At 36.8% G+C, this 22,224-nt stretch overlaps 1 protein-coding gene across 1 annotated transcript; it reads left to right on the forward strand.

Moving 5' to 3' along the window:
* The first annotated feature begins 9,891 nt into the window (after positions 1-9,891).
* Positions 9,892-20,973, forward strand: ZNF3 (zinc finger protein 3). Its single transcript, XM_051996063.1, has 7 exons — positions 9,892-10,715; positions 11,983-12,070; positions 15,735-15,854; positions 17,163-17,254; positions 17,523-17,649; positions 18,145-18,258; positions 19,084-20,973. The coding sequence occupies exons 3-7, from the start codon at positions 15,800-15,802 to the stop codon at positions 20,160-20,162; spliced, it is 1,467 nt and encodes a 488-aa protein (XP_051852023.1). The 5' UTR covers positions 9,892-10,715; positions 11,983-12,070; positions 15,735-15,799; the 3' UTR covers positions 20,163-20,973.
* The last annotated feature ends 1,251 nt before the right edge of the window (positions 20,974-22,224 follow it).

A 22,224-nucleotide genomic window follows, 5' to 3' on the forward strand; every position in this document is an offset into this window, starting at 1 on the left:
CTTTCATTATGAATGCAATAAAAAAAAAAAATTTGTCCATGGCTTCACCAGTCTTCCAAAGAAGTTCAAAACATAAACAGGATAAGACCTATATTAAGAGGAGCTGAGATTGGAGGAGTAGCTGGAAGAGATAGGTGGAATATGGGATTGTGAGGAAGGAAAAGAATTTGGATCTTGTTTCAATTTTTAAAAATCATTAGAATTTTTTAAGTTCAAAAACAGGTTATTAAGGAGGAATGACTGACAATCAGAAAGAATCAGAAATGGAGCACTAGGGGAGGGGAAGCAGATAGGAAAGAAGCCTCCCAGGACAGGAAGACTAGAATCTCTCTTCTGTATTTGTTCTAGTTGAGGTTGATCCTGATTTCTAAGTCTTAGTCCAGGATACAATTGAAGCACACTATAAGAAAAAGCCAGGGAGAAAAGTTCCAGAAGTACAGTTTTAGGAAAACATCAAAGTAATACATCCAACCAAAATGGAGGGAGGGGGCTGGGATTTTCCTTGGATTAGCAGCACTGTTTCCTTTTATGGAATTGAAAGAGAAGTTTGATTAAATTCCATCCCAAGGATTTCAGGTCATGTAAACCATTCTTGCAGTTAAAGTCTTTGTGCAAAAGAATTCTTTTTTTTTAAAAATTGTACGTATTTATTTAAAATTTAAATACAAAATAGAAAAAAAATTTAAAAAGAAAAAAGACAGGGAAAAAAAACACTGTCATGTGCACAGCAAAACATGAGAGAAGATTCGAAATATAGAACAATAAATTTCCATTTCAAGAAAGCATATATAATAATAGAAAATATTGTATTTTAAAACCGTCCAGCTTTTCTTTGCTTCTTTGGAGATTTCCTTTGTTCTTTTTTTTGGAAGTGTTTTGTGCACTTTTTACTTTATTCTTTTTTTCCCCTTTCCTCCTCCCCCATCACCCCAAGCAGCCACAGTTAAGCAAGAATATATTTGTGTATATATATATATGCACATCCATATGCATACATATACATACACGCATATGTACATACAAATACATCTAAAACAATATTAATATGGCAGATATAAAATGTAGATCTCTCTTTTGATTAAATCTTTTTAAACTTTGACTTTGTCTGAGATCAATGATTATGACCCCTACCTTTTTTTTTCCCTAATAAATTCTACTCCTGATCATTGTTTTGGTATTTGTGATTATTTCTTGTTTCCTATTGATGCTGTTTGAGTGGTCTAGATTAGTGGCTATAAGAGAGTTGTTAAGAATCCCCTTTAAATCGGCTGCAGGTTTTAGGAGTGAAAGAATTCACTCATTCCCGAATTGATAGTTACAAAATGAAAGTTATATTGTTAGATAGAAATCAGTGTACCCAGAGACTGACTTCTATAGTGACAGATCTATGGAAAATGAGGTTTTGCACTGAGAGAATGCAGTTCTCAGTGGATAGTCCTGGCAGTAAGGGAACTGCTAAGGTACATCTGTAAAAGACCTTCCTTGAAGGAAGCTGTTATATTGGGTCTTGTGGGGGCTGGGACAGCCCAAGTTGGCTCATCTACAAGCTGGGTTTCAGCTTGAGCTGGAATTTGAATAGAGTTGAATGAGTTTCTTTAATTCAATAGGGTTGAAACTGTTTTGCTCAGGACTGAGCCAACCCCACCTAAATAACAGAATGAAGCTGTTTATCTTGTTTCCGTCTGGAGGGGTCCCTCACTGAGTCAGAGTTGAAGGAGATTTTCTCCTTCAAAGAATTTTAGAGTTTCCGGGTCCCTTCTTCACTATCCCTGCTAATTCTTTTACTTCTACTGGCTAATTCTTCTGTGTTAATTCTTGCTCTTGCATTCATAAAACACAATTACTATTTTTACCTTTTCCTACATGGTTTTACTTTTTAGAAACATATCATACACAGCTTTACCCCAGTCTTTTTTTTGGGCTACCCAATTACTAACAACAGTCTTGGACATGTGCTTTATGCATAAACCATAAACTCATGTATAAACTATAAACAGTTTGTCCCTTGAAATTAATCTTTGATGTTGAGTTTTATATGTCAAATTTTCTATTACGTTCAGGTTTGTTTACAATGCTAAAGAATTCTTTCACTGCCTCCTTGTGGTTTGCTTCTAGTTTCGTTGAATATATATATACAACTTGTAGGATGTTTGCTCAAGAGCTGCTAGTTGCTCCCCAATTAAAGTGATCTGAGCCAGGTAAAGCTGAAGCACTTCATATTTCCAATTTAAGTGCTTTAGGTTTCTACTTATATTTAGTTCAATATCTTTCATTTCTAGATCAAGCTGAAGAAGTATCAGGTACCTAAAATACCCAGGTACTAGGCAGTGGGAGAGGAGTTTGCAATGTGAAGAATTCATGGGAGACATTTATAAGTCACAAAGGATGCACTTTATTAATGTGAAAGTGTCATGGACTAAATTAGTAATGATTAAGTAAGGTGCTTTGGGGAAGAAGGTTTTTTAAAGTCAGAGAGAAAAGGGGAAAGAGAGAGTATAGGGCAAAGTTAGGGGGTTGTTTGACTGGGTCCTAGATAAATACAAACTCACATGTGTGCCTGATGTGGTGAAACTGGAGGAAGTAGGAAATGCCTTGGATATGATGCCCAAACAAGACAGTCTAAGGGATTGGCCTACCTTTGTGTATGACTATGGGAACAGGACGGGTGATTAAAGTTCTCTCCATGGAAGCAGATTGGACTGATTAAAGTTCCTGTTCTACATCAAAACTAAAAACTTTATTCATTTTTTCCAGAAGTTTATAGTCTTCATTGATAGCTGTTAGTTCACTTGTCAAATATGTAGCGATTTTGGAGAACTTGTCTGGGCACAGTCCTGTGATGTCTGCCTTGGAAAGCTCTGTGGCTTCGTTGGCTGTTCTCTACCATCTAGTCTGAGGAAGGGAGGGAAAAAAAAAGGAAAGGTGGAAAGGAATGGTAGTATCAGGAGAGAAGGAGAGGGAAGAGTATAGAAGGGGGAAAGGAAAGGTTAGAAGAAAGCTTCTTGTTTCAATTTCAACTTTGCTGCTTCCCACAACCTCTGATGAAGTTGGGAATCCTCTAAATTCTCATAAAAGTATTTGACAATTTTCTGATCAAATGATCTCTCTAAAGGAAATTGCAGTAGGTTACTGAATTGAGTAAAAAAAAAAAAGTTCCACTTTTCTCAGAAATCATGTATAATTTGTAATGCCGGAGAAACTGAGGCAGGAGAGAGATTAAAGAGTTTTTAATATTTTATTAATGGGAGAATATTTGACTGGACAGGACTCTCATCTCAAATTATCCAGTCAGATAGAGATAAAGATATACTGGGACCAAGGAATCCATGTTGGTCCCAGGGCTGGAGGAGACTGTCATCTCAAAGAATCCAGCGTCCAGCCACCAGCCTCCAGCAATGAATGGAGGAACCCCAACTTCTTAAATACCTTTTCTCTAAACAAAGGAAGGTGTGAGAAGCACGGGAAAACTTCTGTCAGGATGGGGGAGGCCATAAATTCTAAAAACCTAGAGATAGGATATCTGAATACACAGAAATAAAGCTATCAGTGAGGTATCTTAGAATATTTTAGAGGGATATTGTAAATTCTTGAGGACAGAAAAGAGTCAGGAGTTCTACTCTCTTGTTTATCTTTCTAACAATTTATAACCTTAGAGCAAATGGTCCTCAGTCTTAATGGGCCAGAGAGGAAGTTTACAATTTAGGGGATTGAGACAGAACAGTTAAAGAAACTGAGACAAGGGAAACTAGTGCAGGGAAACTGAGTCAGGACAGTTAAAGAGAACTGTGGCATAACAAATTAAAGCCATAATAGACATATATATGAAACACGAGATCACTTTGGAAAAAGGGGTATTAAAGGCAACTCTTCATTATTAAAACCACATAAATTTTCCCAGTTCCTCATAATCAGATTAAATTAGTATACCACACTGGCATCAAACTATGAAGGCGGCTGGATACTACAATATCAAAGTGGGGGCAATGATGGAAACACTCCACCAAAATGTAAAGGATTCTGGTCCCAAAGACTCACTTCTGATACATGCATGAACTGCATTAGGAGACTGACCACAGCCAAAGGAAAAAGGCAAAATTAGAAGATTACCTGGAATTACAGCATTAAATAATGTACCTAACTAGCAGTGTAATAAGGGGCTGGCTCATGGACAGAATGTTTGGGGAGAGATGCTGTGGAGTGTTGTGTTGACATGGAATATGAATGATTTGAAGAGAACTTGAACACAAGGGGACATTCTATTGTAATACCTCAGTTTCCCTGAATTGTAATACTTCAGTTTCCCTAAATTATTATGCTATATACTGAATAAAATATTATGGCCACTCCCCCTCCCTCCCTTTTCCTTACCCCATTAAACTCTGGTCACTTTCACATTCCAGTGAATCATAAAATTCCAGATGGCTTATCTCAAATGCCTGGGTAGTGCTCACTATCTCTTGCCCCAGATTCTCTATCTTTTGTTCTCAACCTTCTTGACCCCCAACCTGTTAGAATTAAAAAGTTATGGTCCTTCCTGAAATTATAACTTACCCAGTGTTCTCCCCCCCTTGCCTTTGTTTCCTTATAGCTAGAGCCCTATAAAAGGTCTATGTTTTAATTGCTAATGGTTGGACATCTTTAGGACAAGAGTCCTATTCGACTAGCTAGCCTAAATTCTCCACTATTAAAATATAAAATAAAATATAAAAATATTAAAAACTTATTCTCTGTCTTGCCTCAGTTTTTCCAGCATTACACTATAACCAGTTCCAGTTTGATAATCCCTGCTAGGAGAAGCCCTTTTTGATTAGCTGTATTGTTAGAACTAGGGTTTCCTAAAAATGCTTTTTTTAAAAAGTTAATTTAGTTGGAAGACATAATAAAAACAAAGTATGAATATTTCTCCCCCAAACCTTGGGGGATATCCTCATAGTTCCTAGCTGACATTGTCACCAAATTTATGTCCAAATATAGTATGACTATTGAATGGTTCCTCATCACAGGTCTAGGCCTAGAAAGTTATTCCTTGCTTCTCGAGACATTCTAGCTGAGGTGACTACAAAATCCAGACTCTTTTCTGACCTTCGGAAACTTATGAGGTTGGAGGCTCCAATTTCTTTCCCCTAAAACTGGGAAAAAAACAAATGCAGAGGTTTTTGAGAGGAAGCTGTCCCTAAAGCTTCTCTCTTTAAAGCATTTTCCTTTACCATTAAACATTATGAATAAAGAAATTATCAAGATCCCCTAGAGTATTTAAGTGATGAACAAATGGCTAGAAAGGCATAGGCTAAAGCTGACTCACCCTTTTTGAGATGTCTCTAGTGCCTATGCAACCATTTTTTAAAAGCCCAACCAATGTGGTTAATTAATTAGAACCCATTAGAATCAGGTTAGAACCATGCTCGAATCTCTCCAAGGCATTTTCATTCCGTGTCATCATAACTCCTGGAAGCAGGATTCTTAATGGAGAGGCTTTGTCTCAGGTGCTCTGCATTTGTATCTGATCTCCATATCATGCCTCTTGGGGACCTTGGACCTATATTGTTATCCCACTTTTTATTATGCCTGTTTCCCTAAATTTTTCTGCTTCAGTTTTCCTGGTAGCAACCTCCCCTTCCTGGCCATTAGGACTGAGATAATTAGGGCTACAGAGCCCCGGCCACTGTGGCATTCCAAAGAGTCACAAGACTTAGACCTAGCTTCTTTACTGTCAACTTATCAGAATTTATGATCCTCCTTCCTTACCCCCCAACCTGTCAGAACTGAAGTTATGGTCCTTTCTGGAGTTCCCACTCACCAGAGTTCTGCCCTCCCTTGCCTTTGTTTCCCTGATAGTTGAAACCCCATAAGATAGTTGAAACCTCATAATCAGTGCAATATGTAGAGTAATTTCCACAATAGCTGTAACTACTTCAAACTTCCCTTTGACTTCATATTGTGGAAAACAAACCAAAAACAGAAAACAAAAACCTTCCCTTTAAAGATAAATCAAAGAAACACAATATGTCTCATGTCTTTTTTCCTTTTTTTTTTTTTTTTTACTAATAGCTTTTTATTTTCAAAATATGTACAATGATAATTTTCAACATTCACTCTTGCAAAACTTTGTGTTCCAAATTTTTCTCCCTCCCTTCTTCAGTCCCCATCCCTAGACAGCAAGTAATCTATGTTAAACATATGCAATTTTTCTAAACACATTTCCACATTTATCATACTGCACAAGAAAAATCAGATAAAAAAAAGAAGAAGAAAAAAATCAAGCAAACAACAAAAAAGGTGAAAATACAATGTTGTGATCCACATTCAGTCCCCACAGTCCTCTTTCTGGATGAAGATAGCTCTCTCCATCACAAGTCTATTGGAATTGGCCTAAATCATCTCATTGTTGAAAAGAGTCATATCCATCAAAGTTGATCATCACCTAATCTTGTTGTTTTTGTGTACAATGTTCTCTTGATTCCTTACCATCAGGCTTTTCTGAAATCAGCTTGCTGATTATTTCTTATAGAATAATAATATTCCATAGCATTCATATATCATAATTTATTCAGATATTCCCCAAATTGATGGGCATCCATTCAATTGGAACTCAAAGTTTAAAAAACAAACATAAAAAATTGGGGAAAATATTAAATATTAAATATTAAATGGTTTTCAAAAGAAAAATAATAAATAAAAGGACAGTAGCATACTATTATTAAGTATTGTTTATTAATTATATATATCAATTTATTAACTAATGTTGTATCTTCTTAGGTGAAGAAATCTAGGAACATAAGGCATAAGAAGGGAGAAATATAAATGATAAAATTCATTAAGATATTTGGATTACAGATCCCAAACCTGGCATGTGGGTCTGGTTACCCACAATCAGACACACTATAACTTGACTCTAACATAATGATATCATTTTTGGTTCTCTTTGAGAATAAAGGGCAACAACCAGCTCCAAATAGAAGTGTGTGCTGTTGTATGTTTAAACTCTTCCAAGCCCAGAGTATACCCTGAATCTTGAACAGATTTTTGTTCCATATGGCCCTTCTGGTAGGAGAGTTTGTGTAAATTCATTCTTTTTGTGTTTGCTGCTTCCAATTATATATTGATCTGAACTTCAAAAGTACTTCACCAGATTCAGCAAGAGTACAATTGCTGGGAGTTTGTAACTTGAAGAAACATTTAATATTTCCAGGAAAATAATGTACACTTAGATAAGCACTTCTGATAACCCTCTTGATAAGGTATTAGAGAAGCTAGAGCATGGCAACATGAAGCTGGGTAGGAGGCAGGTGATGGAATTATCTTTTGTTCTGTTAGAATGCTGACCATCCTTGCATGCCTATCATCAAGCTGTTCTGCAAGGGTCTGATATTTTCCAAAGAATAATAGATTTTAATCTAGCCCTTTTAAAAAATATAGTATTTTATTTTTTCCAAATACATGCAAAGATAGTTTACAACATTCCCCTTTGCAAAATCTTGTGTTTCAATTTTTTCTCTCTCATTTCTTCCTTCCCCCCCTCAGCAAGCCATCTGATATAGATTAAAAATGTGCAATTTTTTTCCAAACATATTTCCATATTCTTCATACTACACAAAAATATCAGCTTAAAAAAGGAAAAAAAAACCCACAAGGAAAAAACCAAGCAAACAAACAAGAACAACAAAAAGTTGAAAATACTATGCTTTATCCACATTCAGTCTTCATAAATTCTCTCTGGTTGTGAATAGCACTTTTCTTCACAAGTCTAATGCAATTATTTTGAATTTCTGTATTGCTAAGAACCAAGTACATCATAGTTGATTATCACATAATCTTGCTGTTAATGTATACAATGTTCTCTTGGTTCTGTTCACTTCACTTAGCATCAATTCATGTAAGTCTTTCTAGCCCTTTCTGAAATCATCCTGCTCATGATTTCTTACAGAATAATAATATTCCATTACATTCATATACCATAACTTATTTAGCCATTCCTCAACTGAGGTGTATCCACTTAATTTCTAGTTTCTTGCAAAAAGGGCTGCTACAAACATTTTTGTACATGTTGGTCCTTTCCTCTCTATTATGATCTCTTTGTGATACAAACTCAGCAGACATACTGGTGGATCAAAGTCTAGTTCCTTATTTTAACTTTCTGTGAATCTTTTTTTTTCCCCAAGTGTGTTTCTTATAAGCAACATATTGACAGATTCTGTTTCCTAATCCATTCTTTGATCCTTCTCTATAAGTAATTAATGGTTATCGTCACAAAGAAGGTAATAAAGGGGAATTTGCCTGAAATTTGTGGTCTATAAGTAAAATGGTCTGTTTCAGCCCTATTGCAGATTTTCTTTTCTCTTTGCCCCATTCCTGATTCCTAGGTTTTTATTCTTTTTCTTTTAATAGTGCCCCACTTCTATATTCTTATGCTGTTTTTTTTTTTCTTTTTTGCTGAGGCAATTGGGGTTAAGTGACTTGTCCAGGGTCACACAGCTAGGAAGTGTTAAGTGCCTGAGGACAAATTTGAACTCAGATCCTCCTGACTTCAGGGCTAGTCCTCCATCCACTGCACCAACTAGCTATCTCTCTATATTCTCTTAAGATCACCAAAACAACAAAGCCAATCCCAGGATCTCCCTCTGTCATACAGGGCATCACTGGAGAGAGTTGAGACACACGGGAGTTCAATGGAGGGAATATATCTATAATACTAACTTCATATGAAACCCCACCTCTTCTGAGACAGCATCTTTTTCTTCTTTCCCCTAAAGAATTTCTTGATTCATTTTTAGTTCCTTAAGAAACCTAGAGGTGAGGGATGGAGGTCAAAGAACCTAGTATAGAGCTTTGGTCATACTAATGTGACAAAAAGCAGATTATCAAGCTTGGGAATGTACCATGTGATTTCTTTTGGTAGGGTGAGACAGTTCTGCAAGAGCTAATATATAGAGAGGATAGGGCATCAATTTGGTTGTGCTTCCCTTTGAGGGTACAAATTATATTACTCAACAAAGACCTGCCACACCTGATCATTTCAGCTTAGAGCGCCAGTTATATTCTTTCTCAACTAATTTCCAGTTCCACAGTTCTACTTGATTAAATGCCTTCTACCCGCCAAGTCCTGTCCTAAACACTAGATTACACAGAAAGGCAAAAAAAATAAAAAATAAAAAATAAATTAAAAAAAAAAAATCCTGCTCTCAAGAATCCCATAGTCTAATGGAGGAAACAACATGCAAACAACTACATGTCGGATAAAATGGGTGTAGCTTACTGATCAGGGAGGTGACAAGATTATCAAGATTAATTTGATAGGTGTGTAGAAATGACTTAATTTGAAAGAATCAAAACAGGGAGTTCAACCAAAAGACTACTGGAATGAACTGATAAGAGCATGTACCAAGGTGATGGCAGGATCAGAGGAAAGAAAGGGATGTTTAAGAGATAAAATAGGACCTGGCTGCAGATTGGATTTGAGGGGGGAATTGAGAGTAGGTAGTTAAGGATGAGAAAAATCGAAAGGGAAGAGATGTTTTGTTGATTTGTTGTTGTTGATGCTGTTTTTTGGGGAGGGAAATAATAAATTCTGCACTATGTTGGGTATAAGATTTGACAGGATATACATTTGAAAACATCCGACAGCTGAAGATGCAAGTCTATAGGTTAGGGATACATAAATGGATCGAAGAATCATCAGCATAGAAACTGAGTCCATAAGAGCTGATAACATCACCAAATAGAAATAGTGTGGAAGAAGAAATGAAGGTCTAAGACAGAGAACGTCCTCTGCGAAGATCTTTGGATCATAATCTAAGTGGAGGGGAGTAAGATGTCCCAGATATGAAGTAGATCCCAGGCATCAAGAGCTTTGTTAAGCTGAAAAGATTTTATATTTAGTCCTGGAAGCAAGAGGTTGAGTATGGAGGGAGTGTTTGGGACATGGTCAGGTCTTCCCTAAGAAAACCACTTTAGTGAAATGAGGATGGATCGGAGTGAGGAAAATATTACCCAGTCAGTATGCTTATACAAAAATCCAGATGTGAAATAATGAGTGCCTACACAATCGTGGTGAATGTCAGAGGGGAGAAGGGGGTGTATACAAGAGATGTTGCAAATATGAAATAGACAAGCCTTGATATATTACAGCGGGGAGGAAGGGATGAGAGTGAAAAATTCAGGATAATTCACAAATTAGGAGTGTGAGGGACTGGGAGGATAGTGTGGTCTCGTCTTGTAATAGAGAAGGCTGGGGCGGGATGGTGGCGAGGGTTTATAGGGAACTGATAACTTTTATGCAGAATAAGTTCAGTGAGAGGAACAACAGGACCAGCTCGCCCACTCGGTCCGCCAGGGCCGGTAAGATACGAATTAGAGGCCGAGCTGCGGAACCTGCAAGTCCGTTGGCTGGAGGAGTGGTTCTATTTGTTTCCGAAGCCCGAGTTCAAGCAAGAGGAACGTCGGTGGTTTCCCAGTGCGAGAAACCACCAAGGCCTCAGGTATCTTCCCAGCTCAGAAGTGCGCCAGAGCACGAAGGAGGACACTTCCGGATTTCCTAGAGTGGTCGAGAGGCAATACCCGGAAGGAAATTTGGAGAGTTTCCGGCCATTGTTCTGTCCTTCTGGTGTGCGTGGCTGGAGTTCGAAAGGTTCTGCCTGTTTCTCGGTCCTCCGGCTTCTAATCCCCACCGCCCACGATTGAGTCTTCTTCTCTTCTCCTTGGACTGCCACGGGCTCCCAGTGAGTGGGGCTGGTATTGTGCAGAGAAGCTAGAAGGCCTGGGGAAGGGAGGAAGGGCAAGGGAGAGGCGAGAGGGGGGGAAGGGGAAGGGGCGGATAAGGGGGTGGGGAAGAAGAGTCTTCGTTTTTAGGAAGAAATCCCACGCGGGGTTTCTCAAACCAGCGCCGTAGGTGCACTTCTGTCCGTTTTCTCAACTCTCGTTCCCTGTTTTCCTTTCTCTTCTCCCCTAATCTCATGATAATCTTTTTCTCCCCCTTCCCTCTTATACTCTCCACTTTCTTTACCTCCCCGTTTCCCTCCCGTTTCTCTGATCTCTCCCGTTTGCCTCCCCTATTTCTCTCCTCTTTTTCTTTGTCCTTTTCGTCTTTCCCCAACTCTTGGTGCGCACTGCCTTCCTTCGCCCTCCCCCGTGTAACTGTGGGGCTAGAGGAGAAGAGCCTGGGTGAGAGTTTTGCTGGATGAACCTTCAAAATGATATCTTCTTTGGGCCTCTTTTCAGAAATAACAGCGTTTAAAGAGCTATAATAACAATTAGTTTACAACTTCCAATACTGGTAGGAACAATAATAATCATTTTACAGGTCCATACTGGTGTAATAACAATTATTTTAAGATTTACAAAGCATTTTCTTTACCAAGGCCTTTGGGGAGGTAAGTTAAGCAAGTATTATTCCAGTCTGGATTTATAATGGAAATTATTGATAATAATGTAGAAATTGAATCTTGAGAAGCTATTTGACTTAAAGAAGCTCACAGCTAGCAAATAAATGTCAGAAACGAAGGTTCTAGCAACTCCTGACTTCTTTCCACATTTACACGATGATGGTAATTTAGGAAAATACTTCATTTTCTCATAAACTATTTGAGACCACAGAATCATGTCATGATAATAATTGCTTAGGGGGACCTTTTAGATTGTCCAATCCAACTTCATTTATAATTGAAGAAAACAGAGGGGGGAGTTAAAAAGCAATTAGTCAAAAAAAGAACTTTTTAAACTGTTGGATAAAAGCCTTGAATGTAACTTTACATAGGAGCACAGTAAGATGATTCCTGAATTCCAGCACTCGTTGAAATCCTGTTTTACATAAAGCTGGTTAGTTCTCATAAAATGATTAAATTTTAAATGAGATATAAATTATTATATAAAATGAGATAATATTTGTAAAGAACTTTGCACAGTGCATGAATCATAGTAGTTGCTGTAGAAGGGCTTATTCCTTTCCTCTCTTTTAACTGTATAAATACTGTTTTTCTTCTCCCCCAGGATTGTAAGCTACTGGAGAGCATGGATTTTCTATTGGTTTGGTTTTGAAATATCCACTGCAGCTAGTACAGTGCCTTGCAAAGAACAGGTGATTAATAAATGTTTGTTGAATTGAATTTCTTTGTAACTAAGATGGACACATCTCTAACAGTCTTTGTACCATAATTTTCTCAATACCAACTAATCCCTAATTCAATTAACAAGGTACTTACTCAACAGCTATGAAACCTGACATGACAGAGGTGTAATAGATACTTAATGACACTCAGTTGAAAATATACCCCCCTTTCCAAAATGACTAAAATTAGTTGATGTCTACTAGATACTATGTGACTTACTGATTAAAAATGAAATTAACATGACCTTTAATTTAGTTTGTTCTTACACAGCATATATACCAAACAGAATGAACATTTCTCAGGTAAAAGATTGGGTTTTGAATTTAGCATGACAGATTCTTTGGCCCCTTAACATCTGTCTAGGGGAAAGGTGTCAAAGGAAAGTATTGTGTACTGTTCTTGCTATCTGGTCATAATTCTCCCTATATTCAAGTATTGGGGATTGGGATTGGTAGGTGTATTTGGATCTGTACTCTGATCCCCCATGAAGATTCTTTGAGGCAGAGTATAGGTTCCCAGCTATTGGGATACAATCCATACTTTTGCTTCCATTGGAAAGTGGTGATTGTGACAGTGTAATGAGGAATGTATCAGAACTTTATTCTTTTATCTTAATGGGACTGTCAGCTTGAAATAATTGTTTTTGCCCTGTTCAAATCTCTAGATTTGTATCTCAGTTCCTCGTTTCCTTTTATCATAGACCCTTCTCTTTAAAGGATTTAACATTTTTTGTGTTGAAGTAGCTTTAGAAATAGAAGTGAGTAATGTAATGGAGCAGGCTGCAGGTTACCAGACAGGTAGCAAAGATTAGTTTTGTTTACCTTCTCTTTTAGTCCTGTGTGGAGCCTAAAGTTCATCACCCCTATTATGGTGGGAAGATCTCTTTAGCATGATGCTTCACTGGTATTAGAGAATCAGAATAACATGATGGGTAGAGTCAAGAAAATAAAGACTTAGATTCTGCCTGAGATTTAATGGCTATGTGGCCTTTGGCCTGTCAGAATCCTAATTTCCTTATCTGTAAATTATCTGCAATAATCCTTATACTTCCTACTTCAAGAGATGCTATGTGATCTTTGAACTTTGCCGACTTTAAATGATTTTGCAAACATGAGGTGTTATCCTAGTTCCCTGTCTAAATTAGGATATAAAAAAGAATTCTGTAAAGTAGATACCAAATCATCTCCTGAATATTTTTTCTCCTTTTGATGCTACATTAGGGGCCAGCAGATTGTAATGTGGAGGTAAAAAGTTTGTTTCTTCATTAAAAAGGAAGGGGACAGAAACTAGATTTCATTGTTTTTGGTATTTTTCACTGAGATGGCTGCCAAACCTGCTTCAGGTCCCAGTCCTAGCTATTAGGATTAAAATAAAAGACTCGGGTATAAGGGCAAAAGGCAGTCACGCTGAGTTGTAGCATACAAACATCTAGGAATAATCTTCCTTCAGGACTTGACTACCATTCCAATCTGGAATTGGAGGCTCTTGGAGATTGAAGCTTTATTCTGACAAAACATTTAGTAGTAGATAGGAAAGAAATTAATAGGGACCTAACTAGAAAAGTGTAGAGTCAGATATTGAATTCAGTAATTCAGAATAATCATTCCCAATACAGCTGTCTCTGGCACAATTTATTAGCATCAGCTAATACTCTGACACTGAAAAATTTGCGGTGGAGAAAGAAGGAAGATTAAAGGAAGACTTTCCCAACCAAACAAAAGTTATCAGAAAACTTTTTGCCCGAGAAGAAAAGGCTAATGCTGTTGTCCGTGGAATCTGAAAAGATCCTGTCATGTTTTGTATTTATGGTTGGCTTATAAAAGGTGGTTTGAATCCAAAGCTAAATTTAAAGGAAGATTCTTTAGCCCTTGGACCAGAAGTGGTAATTAATGAACTGAAAAAACAGGAACTCATAGAGTTCAATTCTAAACCCTTAATTCTAACATTTGTTAGAATTCTTGTGTAACCTAGAAAAGTGGTGGTGTTTTTAAAGTTATAACCCAAAATAACTTAATGAGGGGAAAAAGCTGATGAAATTAAAGAATTGATATCATTCTTTGTTTACATTTCAATGTGTGCTTGTTTTTACTTAATTCCACATAAACATTTTCATACATAGACACACTTTTTTTTTTAAATAGCTAGTAGTATAGTGTTTGTGCATTGGGTTGTTTATGATTTTTTATTCATAAATAATATTTTAAGTGGGAGTAGTGTGAAGCACACAAATCTCTTGGTACTTGGAATTGAAAAATAAATCAATTACTATTGATTGCTTTTTACTTTTAGTTTTAATTATAGGATTTAACTCCTTTCTTTAAGGAAAAGCTAGCTACAACTGCTAAGCCAGACTAACAAAGTCCCTTAAGTCTTGGTTACCTATAGATTTAGTGAATATGTAGATTGAGAAGATTTTATTTTTTAGTAGCAGATAATTTAGAAAAAGACATAATAAAATAATAGATTAACTCTTTTTAAAAGCTATTTTCCTTTCTAGCAGAAGCAGGGGTTGACCAGAGGCTAAGTTCCTTTCTAGCAAGTAGAGAAGGATTAGCTGGAGATTAAGTTGGTTTTTCTAGTTTTAGTGGATAAATTGCTTTTTTTTTTTTTTTTTTTTTGAGCTATTGTGCGTTGAATAATTGAATCTTCTAATGAAGGAGGGGATGGGGAAAGTGTGACAGCTAACTACTGATCATAAGTTCCTCTTTCCTAGTACACTTTCTGGTAATAGAAGGCACCATCTGTCCAGAAAGCACTTCTGGATAGAATTAAGAAAACTTGGGAGAAGCTAACAAGTCAGGTGACCTGCTTTGTCCAAATGAATTATGTTCAAAACAAGTTTTTTTTTTTTTTTAAATAATATATTTTAACCAAAAACACTAGTCAACTTGCAGCTTCCCTTTTCCTGACATTTTTGATATAGTGAAAAATAGTAATGAATTAGAAGAGTTGCACAATCTCAGAATTAGAAGAAATTGGAGAGGCAATTTAGCCCATTTGATAACTGAACAGAAATACCCTCTATAATATAACGAAAAGTGGTCATCAGGTCTTTTCTTGGAAGACCTCCAGTTAATCCTTTTGAGTCAGTGTGTCCTACTTTTGAATAGCTCTAATTGTTAGGAAGTTTTACAATACATCAAATTTTAAAATTCCCCCTCCCCCCATCATTTACCCATTGCTTCTAGTTCTAATCTCTGGGTTTAAACAGAATGAATTTACTCCTTGTAATAGTTTTCAAATACCTGAAGACAATTATATGTCTATTCCTCTTTAAGTTTTGTCTAGGCGTTCACATTTCCTTCAACTAATAATCATGAGGCATGGTTCTAAATCTTTTATGCCCTCCTGTGGATGTGCCTTAAATTGATAACCAAACATAGTACTCTACTAGTGGATTCAGCTGAGTTTGATTCCTTGCTCTGTAACTTGGCTATTGTGTAACCTTAAGTAATCAATTAATCTCTCTGAGCTTTCAATTTTCTTTTTTGCAAAATAAGTGATATCTATTTTATAAAATTATGCTGAAATGAAATAAGAATATAATTGTAAAGTATTACATAAACAAAGTATTCTGGAGGCGTCTCCTGTGATTGTCTTTCCTTAAACTTCTTTTTTCTATTTTTTTCCTAGTGTCATTAAAGAGACATTTCTTGTGTATTGTACTCTGGTAGAAGACAGCAGTACCAGAGCATCCCATGGAAACACAAGCTGATTGTGTATCTCAGGAACCTCAGCTCCTGCTTGAGAGTGGTGAGGAGCTTGATTCCGATAAGAGAAAACTTTATGCAGTATGATGAAGTAGAGAACAGTGGCAATGCAGAATAAAGGAGACCTCCAGGAATGGGCATTGAGAAGGTCTCAGCAGCAAGTATTTTAATTTAGAATTAGTTAGAATTCTAGGGCCTTCTTTTTATGAGATCTTGATCTTTTCTATTTGAATTAGTTAAATTAGGGAGCTGGAATCAAAAGAGAATCATTAGCAAATCCTGCTCCTTATGCAATCCTGCCCACTTCATTTCAAAAGAAGCTTGTGCTTTTAAAGAGCTGGATTCCTGAAATATGTAGGATTATTCCTTAAATTTACACACGAGTAGGAAATAGTTGCCACAAGTGTATTATGTTGAGTTTTGCCTACCGTGTGGAATATAAAAAACTCAGTTTTCATCTTAAATTGGTATAATAGTATTTACCCCATGGTGAACTTTTTCTTGTTTCCTTATTCATCATAAAAAAGCATTGTACAAAACCATAATGAGCTCGTATGTAGAGGTTTATAATCTAACTCATTGGAATACATGTGAATCTAGAAATTATGGAATAAAAATGGTGAATCATCACATAAAGTTCAAGAAATATTTGTATTGTATTACTCTTTGGAAGAAGAAAATTTTATATCTCATCCAGGCCTGGGTTAGTTGAAACTGTTAGCTTTCCTCTTTGGGAGTGGAAGAGAGAAAGATAAATGGGATAATCAGAGTACTTGGCAGAGCTTGAGATAGACAGAACAGAAATGACTTAAGAAAACTAAGGAGCATTGAACTGGTTTCTCTAAAGAACAGGCTGGGGAGAGAATAGAAGAAGAGAAATGAGATGGTCCAGGTGACCTAATAAAAATTTAGTATCCAAGGGCGTTTTTTTTGGACTTTAAACCTACTCCCCATCAGTTCAGGAAACAGTCACTGTAAGGACCTAAGTCAAAGCAGAATTTCCTTACCTCCTTGAGATATAAGAAAAATGATTGCATTACTCTGTATGTTGAAGAAGCAGTACAAAAGACTAATGGAAGTAATATAATCTTAATCTTTTGTTAGGACATAAGAAACACTAATGATAGTATTGAGTGGAAATAAACTTAAGAGGATAATTGAGGGATAGAACAGTCACATTTGTGCACTATATGTACTTTATAAAAGCTAGTTGAGGATTTAAAATGCATTACAAGTGAAATATGTAGGAAGAGAGATGTGGTCCCAATAAATTTCTTTATTTAGGTTGGGGAAGTGGCAGGGCAAAAATGACATAATAATTACTTCTTTCTTCTTCTCCCTCTCCCCCCAGCTTCACCTCCTCCCAAAGTTTCTGCTTCTCTTAGTAAAGGTAACCTGGGAGACCAGATGTTGGCAGCTGCACTTCTAAAAGCCAAGTCCCAGGTGAGCTTGGTTTATCTGTCCCACTCTTATCTAAAGGTGACTTCATCTTTTATTGAAAATTTTCTATCAAGTAACATCTCATTTTGGTTCTTGTTCAATGAGAAAATTCTGTATTTTGTGTTTTTTGATTCTTTTTCTGGATTTATTTCACCAATGTTCACTTTACCACTTTACCCTATCTAGAACTCTTTACCTAGTATCTCACATCATAATGCTTACAGTGTTATTCCATTACTTTAGAATTACATAGAGAAACATGTTTTTACAGGAACTGGTGACATTTGAGGATGTAGCTGTGTATTTCATTCGGAAAGAATGGAAACGTCTGGACCCTGCTCAAAGGGACCTCTACAGGGATGTGATGCTGGAGAATTACGGGAATGTATTTTCACTAGGTATAAAATGTTTCCCTGAAAAAAAAAAAAAGAGTAGCTTTCAAGTCACTGGAAATACTAAACAGAGTATTAGTTTAGTACCAATTCGAATCTTTCATCTTAGGGTCCTCCTAGAAAAGTTAAATATTAAAGTCCTTTAAAAAATGAGAAGGGCGAATCCTTTCCATGTGAAAATACACTGAACATTATTAGGCTCCAGCTAATTTCTTAACCTTCCTCATAAATCTGATTGCCTATAGGAGAACTAAGTCATCTTGTTCTGCCTCTAATATAATTGTCTCTACTTAAACACTTCCTACTAGAGATAAACTTAATCCTTGTAGAACCAGATTATAAACTTGACCTTACCTCAATTTGCTCTTGATTACATACACTCAGTATCTATATAAATTTTTCTGCCATCTGCTCGCTTAGGTAATGAGAATAGGATTGAATCCTGGGACAACCAGTTTGAACATCACAAATTTGCTATCAAATTTCTTTCCTTATGGGCAGGCTTTCCATTCCCAAATCCTGAGATAATCTCTCATCTGGATGGAGAAGAACAACCATGGGTCCTGGATTTGAATAGAGCTGAAAGCCAGGGACTCCAAAGTGCCTCTTGTATAGGTGAGTAAAGGATCCACAGTTACCCACATTTTAATTTTTAAAACAATTTATAGACCTAAAATGCTAATTAGTTCATTCATAATTGTCTCCTTTGCATTAAACTTCCTGTAAAAATTTCATGGTAAAAAAAATAAAAATAAATACAGAATGTAAATCATTGAAGTTTCTACCCTGACAGGTTTAGTGTACCCTTATAACCAGCCTTAGAAATAGACATAACTATCTTTTTATCACCCCTTTGTTTCGTATATATGGGGTGGAAAACTGCAAGCAAACCAAAGACCAGGTTTTGCAGTAGAGCTTGATCTTCCTTGGTACAGTTTCCCCATTTCTGCTTCTTATTAATTTCTTTATCTCTAGGACCCTGTGATACTTTTCCTTACTACTTATTAACTACTTTTCCAGTTACAGCCTCCCATAATCATTTCTCTATTCTTTTTGATTCCTCCCCTGGGTTATTCCTACATCTTGATAGAGTCTTCATTCTTTTTTCCAGTTTGGCTATTTGTCCCTTGGCTTCTCTACCTAATAGTTTCATTAGTGTAGCCCACTGCCCATTCATTTCCATTTTTGGGTTGGTTTTGTGTGCTCATATAGATACTTCTGCACTTTGGCAGCCTTTTCCATCCTTATTTTCCTTATCCCTGAATGTCCATATCACTGTTTTGCCCTATCTCCCTATCTCTTTTGTGAAACTTTTTGACAGACACATAAAAGCCATATATGTTCCTGATCCCGCATATATTGACACCTGATTTTTCCTTTTCTTCTCTTTTAGTTTCCATTCTTTTCACTAAAAAGAATGTTTTCTGTTTATTATGTCAGATGGTGAGACCAGAACTAGGAATGATCAAGAAATTTCTGAAGCTGCAGAATCACATGGGGTGATACTGGGAAGATTTCAAAAAGATGTTCCTTCAAGTCTCAAATTTGGAGAAACTTGTGAATGGCAAGATGATTTAGAGAGGCAGCTGGGAAACTCCGTGGAGGAAAGATTGAGGAGAAAGATGGGAGATCTTAGACAAGTGATAGTTGAGGATCAGAAAAGTCCCACAGGTGAGAGAGTCCAACAGTACAAAGAATTTGGGAATAGTTTTAGTCTTAACCCAAATCTTGTTATACATCAAAGAGGTTCTATGGGAGATAAACCCCATAAGTGTGATGAATGTGGTAAAAGCTTTAATCGAACTTCAGACCTCATTCAGCATCAGAGAATCCATACAGGGGAAAAGCCCTATGAATGTAATGAATGTGGGAAAGCCTTCAGTCAGAGCTCACACCTTATTCAGCACCAGAGAATTCACACTGGAGAGAAACCTTATGAATGTAATGACTGTGGGAAAACCTTCAGTTGTAGTTCTGCCCTTATTCTACATAGGAGAATCCATACTGGAGAGAAGCCCTATGAATGTAATGAGTGTGGAAAAACTTTTAGTTGGAGTTCAACCCTTACTCATCATCAGAGAATACATACTGGGGAAAAACCTTATGAATGTAATGAATGTGGAAAAGCATTCAGTCGGAGTTCAACTCTTATTCATCATCAAAGAATTCATACTGGAGAGAAGCCCTATGAATGTAATGAATGTGGGAAAGCCTTTAGTCAGAGTTCTCATCTTTATCAGCATCAGAGAATCCACACAGGAGAGAAACCCTATGAATGTAGGGAATGTGGTGGAAGATTCACCTATAGCTCAGGTCTTATTCAGCATCAGAGAATACATACAGGTGAGAATCCCTACGAATGTAGTGAGTGTGGAAAAGCCTTCAGGTATAGCTCAGCTCTTGTTCGTCACCAGAGAATCCACACAGGAGAGAAATCTTTGAATGTGGTGACTATGGGCAAAGGTTCCATCAGAGTTGCTGCATTAAATATCAGAGAATCCATCCATATGAGAGAGTGAGAATCTTGTGCACCACTAAACACATTTAATGCAGAAAAATGTTTGGTTAGAGCTTGTTCTTAAGAGTCCTGACAGACTCCATCCTGAGGAATATTCTTTGAACAAGAAAAATGTGGAAAGTTTCCTCTTAATTGGAACTCTTTCACTGTAAAATAAAGCGTATTGGGCAAAACAACTCAACCTTAATCCCATCAAGGCCAATGAAGAGAGGCCAGCTATCTAAGTAGCTTTCCCCAGGATTGGTCTCAGTAAGTAAAACTTCCCAAAGAATAGTTGGTTGAAGCATAGAAGAGGGCTCTGATTCTGATATTGCTTGGAAAGGAGTTTACCATTCACCTTTATATATGTATAAATATACAAGAGAGGAACTATTTTGGAAGATTTCATGGTCTCATTTTGGCAAATAGATTGTAGAGGTAAAGATATTGATATTGGGAGGGGGGTGATAGGCTGTATCTCAAAAGCTAGTTTTTCTAATAATTAAAAGGATTTCCTGCTATACCACTAAAGGAAGTAGGGGGAGGGTAACATAGGTCCTGAGGAATATGGTTATCACCATTCAGAGAAGAAAAAGTTTGGGTTTCCTTGCTCCTTTGGGGGAATATGGAAGCAGCTCTTTTTCTTGAGCCAGGATGGCTTTCCAAGCTAACTAGATTGTTTTCCCTCAGTACAAATGAAATGCTGTTTCACTTTTTCAGTCTGTTGAAACATGTTTCAGTGTGATTGGATGAATATGAATACATTTTTATTGAGGATTCAAGGATTTCTTCCCTTGCTGCCCATCCTCCAAATAAATAAGAAACTTTTACTACCTGTGGCTATGGATTTGACCTTTAAAAAAATTAATCCAGTTTGGCCATATTCATTGTCCCTCATTTCTTTATTCCTTTTCAGACTTCCAGCACCTGTCATTTGTTTCTTGTGTTGTGTACAGAGCATTGTGTGGGCATTGGGAAATGTAATCAAGGTTAAGTGAGCTATCACTAGCCCTGGAACTTAGCCTTGTAGGAGAGAGAACTACATAACTATAATCTGTGAAGAAGTTACCACATAATATACTTGGATGTTTGCAAAGTACTTAATATGATCTCAGATTCATAACAGTCCTCTGTGGTAAATTGCTCTGATTGAAAAGGAAGAAATTAGCTGAGAGAAGTTTTAGTGTTTTGCCTATGGTCACATAGCTAGGGTCAAAGAGAATTTCAAGTTGCATTTATGTCATGTGCTATGTTCATATGCTTGCAACAAAATGCTATAGAATTGGGGCTAAAGGGAAAAGCATCTGGCAGAGAGGTGGAAATGAGAATCCGGATCAGAGAATTTGTCTAGGAAAGGTGGCATTTGAATTGGGCCAGAAAATCTGTGTAGGATTATAACAAGAAAAAAGGGCAGATAGTCTAGGCATAGGAAATAGCATTAGAAAGGTACAAGTGGGAGTTCCAGAGAGTGCTGAAAAAGTAAGATTGCCGAGTTGAGTATCGCTTCAAATGCCAAACATACAAGGTTGAACTTTGGGGTCAGAGAGAATCACTAAAAACTTGATGCAGCCAAATCTATGCACAAGCAAATATTTTAGCAGAATTACAAACAATGGGTTAGGGTGGGAAATAGTCTGGGTGAGTTGGTGAGGGCCTATAAAGGTGGCCGTGAACATAGGAAATGTATTTGCAAGGTATTTCAGAGATAGGATTTGTAAGACTAAGTAACTAATTAGATGTAAAATGGAAGGGAGAGAAAAAAACAGAAAATGAAGTTCTGAACACTAGAAGCTGCAGGAATAGGGGTTCTACAGATAGAAATAATGAAGCTAAAGAGTAACTAGGGGAAAGAATAATATTCTAAGAATATTAGAATATTCAAATTTCAATATTTTGAATTTGAGGTATTTGTAAATACCTTGTAAGAGCTACATCTAAAACTCCCAGATCAGAATCAGAAATAGAGATGTATAGATGTGGTAACTGAAACAGAGGACGTTGAAGGTAAGTGTTTAAGGAGAATCAAAGTAGGGAATATGGAGGTGGCAATTGGGGTTAAGTGGCATGTCCATTATCAGGCAAGA

Source organism: Antechinus flavipes, chromosome 4, assembly GCF_016432865.1.
Source record: "Antechinus flavipes isolate AdamAnt ecotype Samford, QLD, Australia chromosome 4, AdamAnt_v2, whole genome shotgun sequence".
Lineage (NCBI taxonomy): Eukaryota > Metazoa > Chordata > Mammalia > Dasyuromorphia > Dasyuridae > Antechinus > Antechinus flavipes.

Coding starts and splice junctions, on each gene's coding strand:
- ZNF3 (XM_051996063.1), top strand. CDS start 15,800: ATGGAAACACAAGCTGATTGTGTATCTCAGGAACCTCAGCTCCTGCTT. Junction 17,255..17,522: donor TTCTAAAAGCCAAGTCCCAG/GTGAGCTTGGTT, acceptor ATGTTTTTACAG/GAACTGGTGACATTTGAGGA. Junction 17,650..18,144: donor CGGGAATGTATTTTCACTAG/GTATAAAATGTT, acceptor CCTTATGGGCAG/GCTTTCCATTCCCAAATCCT.